General features: G+C 41.6%; 1 protein-coding gene across 1 annotated transcript; it reads left to right on the top strand.

The window, feature by feature from the left end:
* Positions 1-393: 393 nt before the first annotated feature.
* Positions 394-13,448, top strand: DAB2 (DAB adaptor protein 2). Its single transcript, XM_059833635.1, is given in 14 exon segments — positions 394-513; positions 1,623-1,762; positions 2,506-2,604; positions 2,910-3,041; positions 4,272-4,355; positions 4,605-4,628; positions 4,902-4,949; positions 5,130-5,192; positions 7,056-7,691; positions 8,531-8,684; positions 9,271-9,903; positions 10,312-10,403; positions 11,198-11,265; positions 11,984-13,448. Coding segments are annotated over 13 exon segments (2,262 nt in total). The 5' UTR covers positions 394-419; the 3' UTR covers positions 11,261-11,265; positions 11,984-13,448.
* Positions 13,449-14,937: the final 1,489 nt, after the last annotated feature.

Here is a 14,937-nt window from a genome sequence, read left to right as displayed (position 1 = left end):
CTATCCCACTACACAGATGCATCTGGCAGTGCTGGAGGAGGATAGAGCAAAATATCTGAGGTTCTATAAATAGCTTTAAAGGCTAAGAAGTTAAAGGTTGACAGATTAAAACAGGGTGATGCAAGTACAGCCTGTGGATGTAGGTCAGTGTGATCTACTGAGGTGAGGGTTCATCACCTAGTGGCCATTAACTTCATTCTCTCTATAGCCTGAGATGAACAGACAGTGAGTCAGGTGACTCACTACATGATCACTAGTAAAACTTTCAGGCATTAGTGGGCTTCAGTGTTCAGCAGAACAAAGCTGGACTAACAGATCTAATAAGGATATTTCTTTTTCAAGGTAAAACTATGTCTGCCTACTGATAGTTATTTGGATTTTTAAGTACTACAGCAAGCATAGCTGACCACCATCTCATCATGTCTACTGAAGCTGAAACTACTACTATCAGCAGCCAGCCTGAGCAACAGACTCCATCAAAAGCACAACCATCAAAGAAGGAAAAAAAGAAAGGTAAGAGATGCTTACCTCTTGAACCCTTCCTCTAGTCAGGGTCCTTGATATTTTTGCCCTTGCCTAAAACTAAGACCACTCTCACAGCATAGTTAAAATAACTCTGTTTCAAGCTGACTGGAAGAGTGAGTAAATGAGCTAGTAAAATGAATCTAACCAGAAGGTAGGCTTTTTAGCTTGAAAGGCTTTTTCAAGCTTTAAGTTCTAAGCTCTCAGTTCCACTTATTAAATGACTCATTTGCTGAGACTGACAAGTCACCAAAAGCCCAGAGAAGTGAAAGCCTCTTCAGCAGGTGCCCAGACCCAGGACCATCGAGGTAGCTGTCAGTCTGAACATGAACTTGCTTTCTCCCCTTCCTTCAGAGAGGGAGTGATGTGCCAGGTACAGACACAGATTCTAGTCCAGAGAAGCTAGAAAACTGATTTAATGAGAATTATTGTAGATCAGATAATAGATTTTTTGATAGATTAGGTCATGCAAATATGATTGTCTTACACAGAAATACATACCTCAGAGTATGTTGAGCATGCCGAGAGGAAAACCAAGCAGTTCCGAGAAGTAGTGGGAACAGCAGAAACCACAAATACAGCTAAAATCCCAAGCGATTACAGGAATGGGGGTACCAGGACTTCTTGTAGAAATGATGGTGCTGGTAGAAAGTTCTAGCACAGGATCTAGGAGATTCTTGCACACCAAGAAGAGATCCAGCTACACTAGAACTAGGGGCTAACATCTGAAAGGCTTACTGAACATCCTGTACGGCCATGGGAAGTACCATTTCTGCTTGGTGTTTTTGCTTAGCACTTATATATACTTGGCTGTTGCCTATAAATATTTCAGTCTTTTGTGTGGCAAACAATTGTTCTGAAGTCCCCAAATATTAAGCACTGGGCTCCACTCTTTGAACTGAGGCCAGATTCTGCAAGAACACTGTGACCTTAAAGAAGTACCTCTCTTGCAGTACACACAGTACTAGAAAGACTAGGGGTTGTTAGTCAGCTATACTTAAGGGTCAGTTTTAATATGTACTTCTATGGTATATTCTTTTAATATCTCAAAGCCACATAGACATTTCTCCCGTAAAAGAGACATTTCTCTCTGTCTCCAGGGCCAGAAAAGACAGATGAATCTCTCTTGGCCAGATTCAAAGGTGATGGTGTAAGATACAAAGCTAAACTGATTGGCATTGATGATGTCCCAGAGGCAAGAGGAGACAAAATGAGTCAGGATTCAATGATGAAGCTGAAGGTAAGGTCTTGAGCCGGCATGTAAGGAAGAACTTCTGGGTAGCCTTCAGAAAGCAAATCAAATGGTCACTTTGGCACAACTTCAGATATGGCTTAATGGTAACATAGTAATAACAGCACCATCCTAGATGGATGTTGCTTCTAAAGCTGTAACCCCTTGCTCAAAGGACAGTGTTTCTCTAATAGCTTGGGAATGCTCCTTCTGGGTCTCTTATAGGCATCCATACTGGATGCTAATAGCATGAACTTGATCACAAAGAGTGACTGAGTTTGGTTTTTGGGTGGGGAGGGGGGAACTCTGTGCAATTTAGCACTGAACTAAAAGCATAAGCTGGCATCCTGTGGCAATAGTGACACCAAGAGATACAGATAAGCCAAAGAATAAATGAGACCCTGCAGCAGCAAAAATAATTACTTCTGGAGTGCAGAACACTCACATAGCTTCAATCAGGCCAGGAAAGCTGGTAAAGATCCTGCTATGCAGTGGTTTTGTGAACTAAAATAAGAAGTTTTAAAGCTCCAAAACACTTACAGAGGAAACACAATCTAGTTCTGAGGTATCACGTCAAACCTACTCAGGCGTATGTTCCAAGAGGAATGCTGCTCTAACTGTACAGTTGCATAGGAATAACTAGATTAGCACTTGTACAGTCACAGCCATGGGTTCATGAGGAATGTAAGGAAACAAGTTAAAACTCAATCTAACAGAAGTTTCATCAATACTTTGATATTCATCATCTTCAGGGAATGGCAGTGGCAGCCCGTTCCCAGGGTCAACACAAACAGAAGATCTGGGTGAACATCTCCCTCTCTGGTATCAAGATAATAGATGAGAAAACTGGGGTAAGATATGACTTATTCTCTTAATGTGATTCTTAAAGCAAGGGAAGTGCTTGGGAGTTAGACCAATCTGAACTTAATAGCATTGTGTCCCCCTTCCACATATAAAAATTGGCTTGTGAAATGGGTTGTCATGCTGAAGCCTTCTGCCAGAAAGATAGCTACATCCTATTGTGGTTAGTCAGAAGCTGATAAATCTGAGTCTTGAACTGAAGCCTTCTAACAGTCTTAAACATTCTAACTACAGAGAAGAGCAGCTGTTATGTCTCCAACAGTTTAAACCAGTAGTTAATTTTTCCCAATTCTAGGTCATAGAGCATGAGCACCCAGTAAACAGGATCTCCTTTATTGCTCGGGATGTAACAGACAATCGTGCCTTTGGCTATATTTGTGGAGGAGAAGGCCAGCACCAATTTTTTGCCATAAAAACAGCACAACAGGTATGAATCAGCCACCCTTTTCCACTTGCTATGAATAATGCTATTGTGTAAACATTTAACATGTGATGAGGGTGTAGAGCTTTGCTGTTGTTAGCCCTATGAGGTATAGGGGAATACCAGCACAGATAGATAGGCTCTCCTATCCTCCTAGAGGAGGGCAGTAGGAATTGACTGTATTACTAATGGCTTTTATCTTTAACTTCTCTGTAGTCCAGAACAAAAACACTCAAGTAGCCTTACTATGATTAACCTTGCTTAACATGTTCATGCACCATGGACTTCATTAGTGAGATGAATGGAGCCATTATCATGGGTTTTCCTGTACAGTGGCCTGTTACTGTCAGTGAGAATGCTAATTCTTGAGTCAAATAGCCAGAGCTTCACTCAGAATTAACAGTACTGCTTGTCGAAGTTGGTAACTCTTGAAATGGCTTTTCCTGCAATTGTGTGTCTAAAACTCTTGATTAGGAGAAGATGATGCTCAGATGTAAACAGTGATATCTGTTCAATGCATTCCCTGCTGAACAGGGGGACTTGTCCTACTGTAGACACTGACACACTGCTATATGCCTCAAGCAAAAGTTCCAGATCAGTATAGCTGAACCTGCCGCAATATTGGCAACCACTCAAACATTCTCATTAATGGGTATGCAGGGAATGCAGTGCCTTTCTAATTCACACTAAAATTTCATCCTGATACAGATACCACCTAAAGCTGGTGACTGCTCTGCACATTTGAGGTGATGATAGTCTTACCTTATGCTTGCCTTGCTGATTTACTATTTGCATCTGTTTAAAATAAATGTAGTATTAGCTATAGAAGCTTTCTCCAGGTTCAGTGCTGGAGTTGGTAGAAAACAGACAGATGCAAAATGTTTTCCTCTCGTGAGACTACTAGACAGCTTGGATAAACTTCACACTTTTGAGGAAATATGATTAGGACTTGCATGCACTTATGAAATCTTGCACTACAAGCTTCTTAGCAAAAATATGGCAGTCTTAGCACAAATACAGCCACTTTCCCTGTGGAGTTAACAACAGTTCTAAGCTGGTTGTGCCCTGTTACCCTTGGATTCTGCATAAGCTGTCTTGTGTGGAGACTAGACAGTCCTTCAAACTCTTTCCTGTTATCTCAACCTGAGTGTTGCAGCACTGGCTTGCTGCTCCCTGGACTTCTACTGAAGCAAGCTATGAAGCAGTACATGGCCTAAAATCTATATTCTTTTTCAGGCTGAGCCTCTAGTTGTTGATCTTAAGGATCTTTTCCAACTAATATATAATATGAAGAAGAAGCAAGAAGATGACAAGAAAAAGGCAAGTAAAATTAAAGGAACTGCATTAGTCTGCATAGAAATAAACCTTGCTTCAGTTTTGGCTTGGCTTTTGGGCTCTTGTAAGACTTGACACAGAGGTCTGTCTAAATCCAGGATCATTTGAAGCTATTGGTTGGTAGTTGTACCTGCAGTTTAACTATCTCCTAGACCTGGTAAGCTCTCCAAAGCAAGAGGCTTTGGATACTCTACATGATACTAAAGGTACTAAATCCCTTCTTTTCTTCTTTAGAGTGAAGAAGCAAGTAAGACCGAGGTAAGTCACTCTAACTCAGCCTCACTTGGTTACATATGCTGCTGTAACACAACTAGCTTTGACTTTCTTTGACACCATAATGCTGGCAGTGTAATGTCAGATGCTCCCATTTCAATATAACTGGGCAAAAGGGGCCTACAGAACTAATACTGAGTAGTGATCTCCCTCATACTTCCTCTTTCTATCAGTTGCTCTTTGAAGCCTGCAAGTCCCTTGCTTAAGGCAAGTTTTGATATTCCAATTATCGCTGATACTGTTATCCATCTATTACAGAATGGTGGTGAAGCACTACCTGCTGATCAAGCTGACAAAATGAAACTGGTAGGTTAAATTTTAGAACTTTATGCTGATGCCGTTAAGGAGTTCATAACTGACTGTCTCTACATTGTATAGGAAATGCAGTATTTATAGATGTGTTTACAGTAGATCTGCATAATGCTTGATTCTTGCTCTTGCAAGAACTCTAACAGATACCATTCTTCCAATATTTCTGGCTTCAAGGGAGTTGACCAGATGGACTTGTTTGGGGATATGTCAACACCTCCTGATATGAGCAGTCCCACAGTAAGTAGAATCTAGCTTAGCTGTCTTGGCTTTTGATTTGAGAGCAAACTTTGTCCTAGTAATAATATCTGGTTTTACTTCGTTAGTTCTAGTTTCACTGACACCTCTGTCTAGCTATTGTCAGGGTACTAGTGTCTTAGGGCTATAATAGTATCAACTTATTAACTAGAGATGCTAATGTCATTCTCATCCAGCAGAGGTCGCTTAAGACTGTGTGACAGAGATAATCCTGTATTGTTAGTCATAGAAGCATAGAAAGGGTTTGGGTTGGAAGGGACCTTAAAGATGACAGGGGTACCTTAAAGATGGGCAGGGGTACCTTCCACTAGATCAAGTGGCTCAAAGCCCCATCCAACCTGGCCTTGAACACTGCCAGGGAGGACCATCTGCAGCTTGTCTGGGCAACCTCTTCTAGTGTCTCACCACCCTCACAGTAAAGAATTTATTCCTAATATCTAAACTAAATCTACCCTCTTTCAGTTTAAAGCCATTACCCCTTGTCCCATCCCTACACTCCCTGATAGAGGCCCTTGCCATCTTTCCTGTAGGCCCCCTTTAAGTACTGGAAGGCTGCTATAAGGTCTCCCCGGAGCCTTCTATCTTTATGCTAAACAACCCCAACTGTCTCAGCCCTGTCTTTATAGGGGAGGTCCTCCAGCCCCCATCATCTTCATGGCCCTCCTCTGGACCTACTCAAGCAGTTCCCTGTCTGTCTTATGGTGGGGGCCCCAGAGCTCAACACATACTCTAGGTGGGGTCTCACAAGAGCAGAGTAGAAGGGGAGAATCACCTCCCTTAACGTGCTGGCCCCATTTCTTCTGATGCAGCCCTGGATGCAATTGTTTCTGGGCTGTGAGTGCACATTGCCAGCTCATATTCAGTTTTCTGTCCGCCAATATGCCCAGGTGCTTATCCACAGAGCTGCTCTCAATCCATTCTCTGCCCAGTCTGTATCTATGTTTGGGATTGCCCTGACCCAGGTGCAGGACCCTGCACTTGGCCTTGTTGAACTTCATGAAGTTCACATGGGCCCACCTCTCTAGTCAGATGTCTTAGAAAAATGTACTAGCACTACATGCCTCTGCTGCTGTAAGAGTTATTACAGAAATTCTGCTAAAGACCTTAAAGCTGAAGCTTGCTTTATGGACAAGTAAATACTTAAGTCCCTCAGAGTGGACTCCTGGCCATTCTAGATGAGTAGCCCTAGCTCAAGATGTGGCCTAACTCCACAGAAGTGTGCATAAACCGTGTCATAGCTCATATGGCCCCCAAAATCCTACTGGTTTATTCTGGCACTGTAAGCCACCATCAGCAATGATACAATTCATGCTGTCAATCTAGCTAGTGACCAGGTCTTACCCTTCTTCTGCCTGCTTGGTGGAGAGGTGGCATGCTAACATCTTCCACTGGCAAAGAGCTCTCTAATCTTACTCTGAAGCTGAGACTGCAACCTGAAGTCACACTAAGGCAGTGTGATTTCACAACTTGTCAAAACAAAGGACTAGAACTCAAACAGGTGTTCTTGACTCAAGTGAAAGTCTAGGTGTAATTAGTGCTTAATGACTCTACAGCCTCTAGGCTGTAGAACAAGCATCTGATATTTAACTAAGGGATCTTAAAACAGGTGCTTTTCACATTCAGTTTCTGAAACTAAGTAGCTGTGACTTGACCTCAGCCAGCAGTGCTTGCCTTAGTGATTTATAAGATGAAGCTTTAGTGCAACTTCACTGTGACATTGAGTACTTATTAGTATAATATATTGGATACTAGGCTCTCTCCTTTTGCAGCTGTTTTCCTTAAGCTTGTGTACTATGCAGCAAGTCCTACATAAAACTAACTTTATTTTTCTTTCTGAACAAATAGGAAGCTAAAGAGATTCTGTTAGTGGATCTAAATTCTGAAATTGAGGCCAAACAGACTTTTACAAAAGAGGATCTCTTCTTGAATGGCATCACAACCTCTCTTCCACAACCAAAGCCACAGCCACCCTTCTTGCCTGAGAGTTCTTTCTCTACCAATCTCAGCTTCTTTCCCACACCTAATCCAGACCCTTTCAGTGATGATCCTTTTGCACAGCCAGACCAATCTGCACTGCCTTCATTTGATTCTCTAAAATCTGCTGATCAGAAGAAAGAAAGTCTGAGTACCTTGACACCGGTGGGTAATGGTGCTTCAAATGGTGATATTGACTACTTCGGTAAACAGTTTGACCAGATTTCTAATAGAACTGGCAAACGAGAAGCACTAACAAGCCAGTGGCCAATTGAGAGTAAGTTGCCTGCAGCAAGAACTCCAAATGGGGTGCCAGAGAGAGAACAGAATGGCTTTCTGAAAGCCCCGTCAAACCTGTTTGTGGAAGGTCCTTCCAAAGGAGTATCTCTGCAGAATGGAATAAAGCTGGATTCTGAAAGCAATATCCAGCTCATGTCACATGAGTCTATAACTATTAGCCCACCACCACAAAGTACCAAGCCAGGAAGAGGAAGGAGGTCTGTCAAGGTGAACAATGTTCAAGTAATTATGGTGATATGCATGCTCTTACTTAGAGAAGCTGGGTAAACGAAGCTTTTGTTTCTTTGTACTGTGTAACTGGCTAAACAACTTCACAACACATCTACTTCTCTTCTACCTGCCATGCTTACTCTAACCTCTCTGCAGCTGTGGTACGTTCTAATATTTATGGATGTTTCATAGTAGCTATGGTCACTAAATTATATACTCTCTTCCTTAATGCTGCCATACTTCTGTAAAGGTCTGGTAAGTATGTGGCTATGTATATTGATGCTTGATATAATGCCAGAGCTTGTTATGATAGCTGTATGCCCATCATCCTGTTTCATAGCAATGAGATACTACTACTAGCTTACAGAAGCCTACATAATTTCTCAGTACCTGCCTACTGAGGGCAATATCAATGATTAGACACAGGGTGGCTCTCGGTCAGCTGCATTTGTCTTGCACTCAAATGATGCCAAACTCTGTTGCTGAGCTTGCAACAACTGCAGGGGTGACCTGCAGTCCTGCAGACTCAGCAGGAATGTTTAGAGGGGTGGGAGGTAGAGGGAAGCTTGTTATGATAGTGAATAATTCAGTCACTTAAGTCTTATTATTCTGCTGTTGACTTGTGACTACTATATATTATACCTACTTAATGCCATGCATCTCAGTAGGCATGAACAAAATGGTGAAGTTTGAAACTCTTATACTTGGTCTCTAAAGGATACATCAAAGCTCTCTGCTCTAGCTGAAATAAAAGCTTGTAGCTCTGGACTAGGGAGTCTTAATCATGCTAGCATGTTTTCTGCCATGCCATCTCACAAAGCTTTTTTTCTTTCTAGACTGCATCGAATGACTTATTTAGCTCAGACTTCTTTGTGCCGATTACAGAGAGCCTTAGCTTGACCTCAGTGGCACAAACAGGACCTGTGCCAACTAGTCCACTGGACCTCTTCAAAACAAGTCCTACCACAGCACCTCCATTGGCTGGTCTAGGTTAGTTCACAAAGTGAAGGTCTTGCTCCAGTCTAAGATGTCTGTTAATACCGAAACAGGGGTTCTAGTTTTCCTTTACTTTATGTGTAGTGCCATGCCCTTTAATCCATGTGCTGTCTGCCCTAAATTATTAAGTTCTGTGAACAGAGACCTAAACTCTGCATCCTTAAACGAAACAAGGTTTTTTGCTTAAACTTTGGCAGCAGATTGCTGCTTCAGGTACACAATGTTCAAGTGAGCCAAGCACATCTTGAGAGGCTAGGGTAACACTGCTGCAGAGTCTTAATAATCATTTGCACAGAAGTAACTATATGGCAAAGGCATCTATCACTTCTGTGCTTGGACTAAGTATGTTCCTCCTTCTGTTATATCAACCTCAATTCTGTTCTTCCAAGACTGAAATGTAGCAAAGTGAAAAATATTCAACCCCTTCTCCCTTCCCCCCAAATGACTTTATTTTAAGTGTAAATCAATAGGTTTTTGCAAACAGCTCATGAAAAAATGTTTTGTTGGTACCCTCAGTACACTCCTGCTTGAGGTCTTCAGATCACTGAAGTGCTGTGTAACAACAATCTCCCCCCCCCAGGTGGCTTGCCAGTAACTTCGTCACCATGGAGTGCACAGACACCTGCCTTCACTCAGGCTGCATCAGTCTTTCCTGGCTCTGTGATGCCTGCTCAGCCTACAGGATTTACTCAACCACTTGCCTTTGGTACTCAAGCAGTGCCAAGCTGGAACCAGCCTGCATCTTTTGGTCCAGCAGCCTCTCAGTCCTCTGCTCTCTGGGCTCAGGCAGCACAAGTTCCATCTAGTTCATGGGTGCAGCCATCCAGTGCTGTAAATCCCTTCCAGAGTAGTGTGTTCCCATCATCAACGCTACCTGCTCAGACACAATCTGTACTGCCCTCCATGTCAACAACTAGCCCACCTCAGCCACCACCTAGAACTGCACCTCAGAAGGAGCTATCCAAGAAAGAGAGTGATGCTTTTATTGCTCTGGATCCACTTGGTGATAAAGAGATGAAGGATGTCAAGGAAATGTTCAAAGACTTCCAGCTGACAAAGCCACCTGCAGTACCAGCAAGGAGAGGAGAGCAGCAAAGCCTTTCAGGTGCTTCTGGAGCTTTCAGCAATTATTTTGGTAGTAAAGTAGGCATTCATCAAGATAGTACTGATCATGATGACACATAAGCTAGCAAGCTGTCTGCCAAAATGACTGGTAAAATCTTTTTTCCTTCTGCTTAGATAGCTGCTCAGGGATTGGATTGCCTTATCACTATCTTTTGATAGAACTAAATTTTATTTAATGGTTACTAAAACACAGGGTTGAAGGACTGTCTCCCCTAATAAGTTACAGAATTGATCAATGTCAGTGGCCAAACACTGACACCTAGTGCCTAAATTACTTGACTAGCATGAGGTAAACTAGGTCTGTACAATGTTAGAAGTCTACCTAGCTTAAGTGTAGTGAGGGATAAGCAGGAGATAAAAATTGTGAGGTCATGCAAAGCAACCTCTGTGGGTTTTTGTGTATCTAATTAGATAAGCTTTGGTGCTGCTGTACAGGCAGAGCTGAGTACTTTTTAAGGCTGTTAAGTGATTATAGCAGTATGTCTCTTTTCCTTAGAACCACCAAAGCCTGTTCCCCGACAAAGTGTGCTGCCAGCTGATGGCCTGTTTGAAAGTCAAGCTAAACCAGACCTTTTCAGTGCCTCATCTGTAAGTAATTAAAAAACAAAACACCCAACCATTCTTTCTCCCTAACAACAGGGGTGTCTGTGTTTGAGCACTGGCTTACTTCTGGCTTTAGATGCCGTGGAACAAAACTTATTGCATGTCTGAGGCTAATATTTAATCTAACAGAGGGCATTTGCTGCAAGAAGGCTAACAAAGTATGATTCCATTTGGCTTGGGTCCATAACCAGTTCCCCAAGCTGCAAGCCCTAGTGGGAAGTTCTTCAGTAGTGGGAGCTTCTACAAAAGACTGTAAAATAATGTAGCTGCAGAAGTCTTCCACTTTGGTTATACTTAGCTCTCTGTGGAGTAGACTGAGCAGTGTGGACTATGTAGCTCTCTTGCTGAACAGATGTGAGGCTCCCATGTTCAGTACCCCCTGGGCAAGGAAGTGGCTTAACCACATCACTGCATTTGGGACACAGCACTTGAAACCCTTGGTGGAACTCTGTATTGATTCCAGAATGCTGACTTAAGACATCTAGCATTTGGCTAAAACAGACCTCATCACGACTACTCTGGCTCAGCTCTAAATAAGTGTTCAGTAAGCACACATGGCTTTTCTGAAAGATACCTTGCCTTAGACTAGGATAACTGCTAACATGGCTTTAGAGCCCTTGTCTCTTGTTAAAGCTGCACAGTTAATGTGTATTTAGCAGGGTCTCTGCAATAGTCTTTCCAGAAGGTGTTTGGAACAGGAGCTAGCTGATTCACCAGGTTTACTCTGCATGGCTGTAACCTGGAAATCCACTAACAGCCTATGATCTCTCTTTCCTTAGAAGGAATCTCAGAAACCACCTTCTGGTCCTTTTGGTGACCCTTTTGGCAACCCATTTGCATAGATCAGGTAAGTCTTCCACTAATAAGACAACCTACTTCATTCTCTGAAATCAAATCAGAAAACCTTTGGTCAAGAGCTGGCTAAAAACTAAACAAGCTTAACTTTAACGCTCCTCTGAAGTATGGCAAACAGTCCCTAGAAGAATACTTCTGCTAGAGTATCTCTACTCAGACTTGTGCATAGCTACATTCTGGCGAAGCCTAGCCAGCTTCACTTTCTTAGAAATAAAGATTTTATTCTTCCACAGACTTAAGTCTCGCGGCCACAATAGATGTACATTTCCTTTCCTTGAGGAAAGTTAATGAGTAAATGTGCTGCAAAACTCAGAGGGACTGACTAAATTCCTTCAGGTATCTCTAGTAGAGTGCTAGCACACGGTGCCCCATACAGCCTTATGAAGTTTAATCCCCTAAATAATTGCAGGTTTGTACTTGGTGAATTGGAGTAAAAACAGAATAAGGGTTGTTATGAGAGCTTTTGTCACTAGAAACTAATGTAACTCAAACTTCCATACCATTGACCAGAGAACAAGAACTGGCAAACTAGCAAATCTGTTCCTCTGCCACACTTCTAAGCCTCCCCCTGAAATACTCTCTGGCTTCTAATAAAAGACAAGTGTTGCTATTTATTGTTTTAGTTTTGTTATCAGTGGCTCTAAGCTAGTTTAAGCAGTAAAACTGTAACTTATAGCCATCCTAACCCTAAGTCCTTTTCATCATACTAGGCATAACCAGAAAAGGACAAATGGAATAACTGGACCTCTTCTCAACATGATTTTTCTACTTGTTTCACTTTGCTATCTGCCACTTCTGCTGCCGTTCCATGATGTCTGTAATGTAAAACTGGTGGATTGAAACACAAACCCTCAAAGAACATGCTGTGAAGATGATAATTCAGGGCAAACAAATGGAGACTTGGACTCATGCTGGAGACCCAGATTCAAATTGGTGGATGTTAACTTTACTTTAGTTATTTGTGATCTTCCACAGAAGAACTTAGCATCACTAAGTCATGTGTCTTGTAAACATGGTCACAACAATTCCTCTTTCTGTAGCACTTACTGTCCTAAAATATAGGAACTGAATGTACCTGGGGAAGAAGTGTTGCCTTCACGTAAGGGAATTGAATTAGTAGCTAAAAATCCACACCTTAAACAACTAGGTCAGTTGCCTGTTATCACAGCAGCAGCCAGTTGTGAAGTTAAGTGGACAGTACTCAGTTCTAATTGGTGACTGGACATATGGCTTGGTCTCTGAGTCACAAAGATGTATACTGTGTGGTAGGGGGAAAAAATTCCATTTCTTGTCTATTTAACTAATGGTAAAAGTATCAGTCTGCCATAAATGTGTAATATAAGGGACTAACTGTGGGGTCTGTAACAGAACTGCTGGGGTCCTGAGTACTAGAGGTCAACACTGTAGGGTCAGATAAACTGAAACACTTCTTGCAGAACATTGAGGTAGTCATGGACACTAACTGTTGTCTTGGTGCTAATACGGCTTTTTTCAGGGAGGGAAATCTACTAGAGTTACTTTTTTATTAAGGTGGCTTGGCAGACAAATGGAACAAGCAGATAAGCTTCTTGCATATACTTTGGTGAATGTCCCTGACGTTGCTCAGTTTGAGTTGTCACATGGTGTAGTGTGGCATGTTTCCAGTATGTTAGAAAGCAAAAAGACAATCATGGCTTCACTCCATGCCTAGATTCCTTGTGAACAGATGTACCACCTCTGTGCCATTAATGTGAGGTAGTTCTCCATCTCTTGAAAACTGTGCCTTTTCTAAAGAACCTCTTTACTAACAATCTCTAAATCAGTTGGTTATAACTGACTGTAACAGCTGCATTCTTGGCCAGTGGCGATGGTTGATATGTCAGAGGTTTTTCTGTTAATGCTAAGTATAAACTTGAAAGAGTATTAAATCAAATGCCTAAGCAGTTGCTGAACTGGAGAGCTAAGAATGTCAACTTGAATACAACCTTAGTACCCAATTCAGCCAGTCATACAATTAGTCTTGTACATAAACCTCTCTTGCACTTTCTGTAATGCAAAAAAGCTATGAATTTAAGTATTTGTCTCAAACTGGAAATGTAGAAACTTACAGATGTTACACTGTTATATAAAACTGTAGTATCTCAATGTTACCTAATGACATTAAAAAGAAGCAACTTTTCACACCAAATGAACATCAGTGTGGCTCCTGATTCTGTCCTCCATAACTTAGTCTTGTGGCCTAGTTGATGCTAGGAGTTCAGAGCCTGCTAAGAATTGTTTCTCACAGGTTCTTACTATAGCTGTCTGATAGCAACAAGCTTTCTGTAGCTTCTTGCATCAGGCCTGTTCAACAAGTGCTGTCCCACAGGAAAAAATAAAATGCCCAGCTAACTTAGTAAACTGTCACTGGAAGCTTGTCCCATTAGCTGCCTAGCCTGAGTTTGCTACTACTTAAAGATGCTTTCTTGCTCTACAGGACCATGGAAGCTGGGTACTTAAATTGCATTGCATTCAGAAGTTTAATTGATGAAACTTACCTATTCCAGCTTTGCAGGAGGTCTAAACTGACGCTGGGAAAACTAAATTGGAATATTTCGCTCATGTTCAGAACAAATTTTACAACTTTAATGCCGATGGCTAAAAAGAATAAATCCATTAGAAAGTTGCTGGTTTAGACTAGCCTTTAGTACTGGAGACAGACCTGTAACTGTTGGCTTGATATATCACTGAATAAATAGAGTGGGTGCTTGCTTACTTTTAGTACCATTTGATTGGTACAGTTAAGGGATTGAAAACAACTCATTGAAAGGGAGTTGGTATCCAGTTTGAAATACAGGTCTTATGGTGCTTCAGAGAATCACTGTGGGGTTTTTTAACTTTTTTGGCAGTGTGGCAATGTGTAATTTAGTACTCAAAGATACCACTAGAACTAAAAAAAACAACTGTCTTGATGATCGAGTGAAGGAATATATTCACTAGCATTTGAGTTAAGCACCTAAATGGCCATTTGCTGGTCAAGCTAGAATTATCAGTCCTACTTTGCTGGAGTTTTGAAGTAGCTGTCAGGTTGATCACTAAGAGCTCATTAGCAGGACCTCTTACAAGCTGGCCAAAGATGCTTGCTGGCCTGCTAGCTTAGTTTAAATAGCTGTTTACTCTGATTTAGTCTGTCTTAAAGAACCATGAACTGTAGTGGTGTATATGGCATCAATTGAAGGAGGTATGATGAAACAGTGGAATATTACAAGTGTCTGTCTTGCATGCTTGCTCAATAAATGAGTTTAGTGGATCTGGACTCATCAAGCTGGACTGAGGATGCATCAGATTTAAATTCCTCTAAATGAAATTATCCCAAATTAAGGATTGAATAGGGAACAAATTGCCTGCCCTATTCCACGATCTCCCCTCTCTCTGCCACAAAGAGGGAGGAACAGAAAAAATTAAAAGTAAATTTTCTACTTACCCATGGCAATGTGGAATATCCTTATAATAGATTATTATTTTAAGCTTGCATCCAGATACTTAATTCTTAACTGCTAAACAGCAGGTTATTTATGAGCTACTTCTGTCTTGTGACTGTGTCCAACACATGGTGCCTTAAATCTGGATTACAGCAAACTACTGAATAGGAATGCCCTGCTAAAGAGCTAGCTTGTGGTTTGGGTTTTGGTGACAGACTGAAAGC

Source organism: Gavia stellata, chromosome Z (assembly GCF_030936135.1).
Source record: "Gavia stellata isolate bGavSte3 chromosome Z, bGavSte3.hap2, whole genome shotgun sequence".
Classification (NCBI taxonomy): Eukaryota; Metazoa; Chordata; class Aves; order Gaviiformes; family Gaviidae; genus Gavia; species Gavia stellata.
This window is presented reverse-complemented; position numbering and strand designations above follow the sequence as displayed.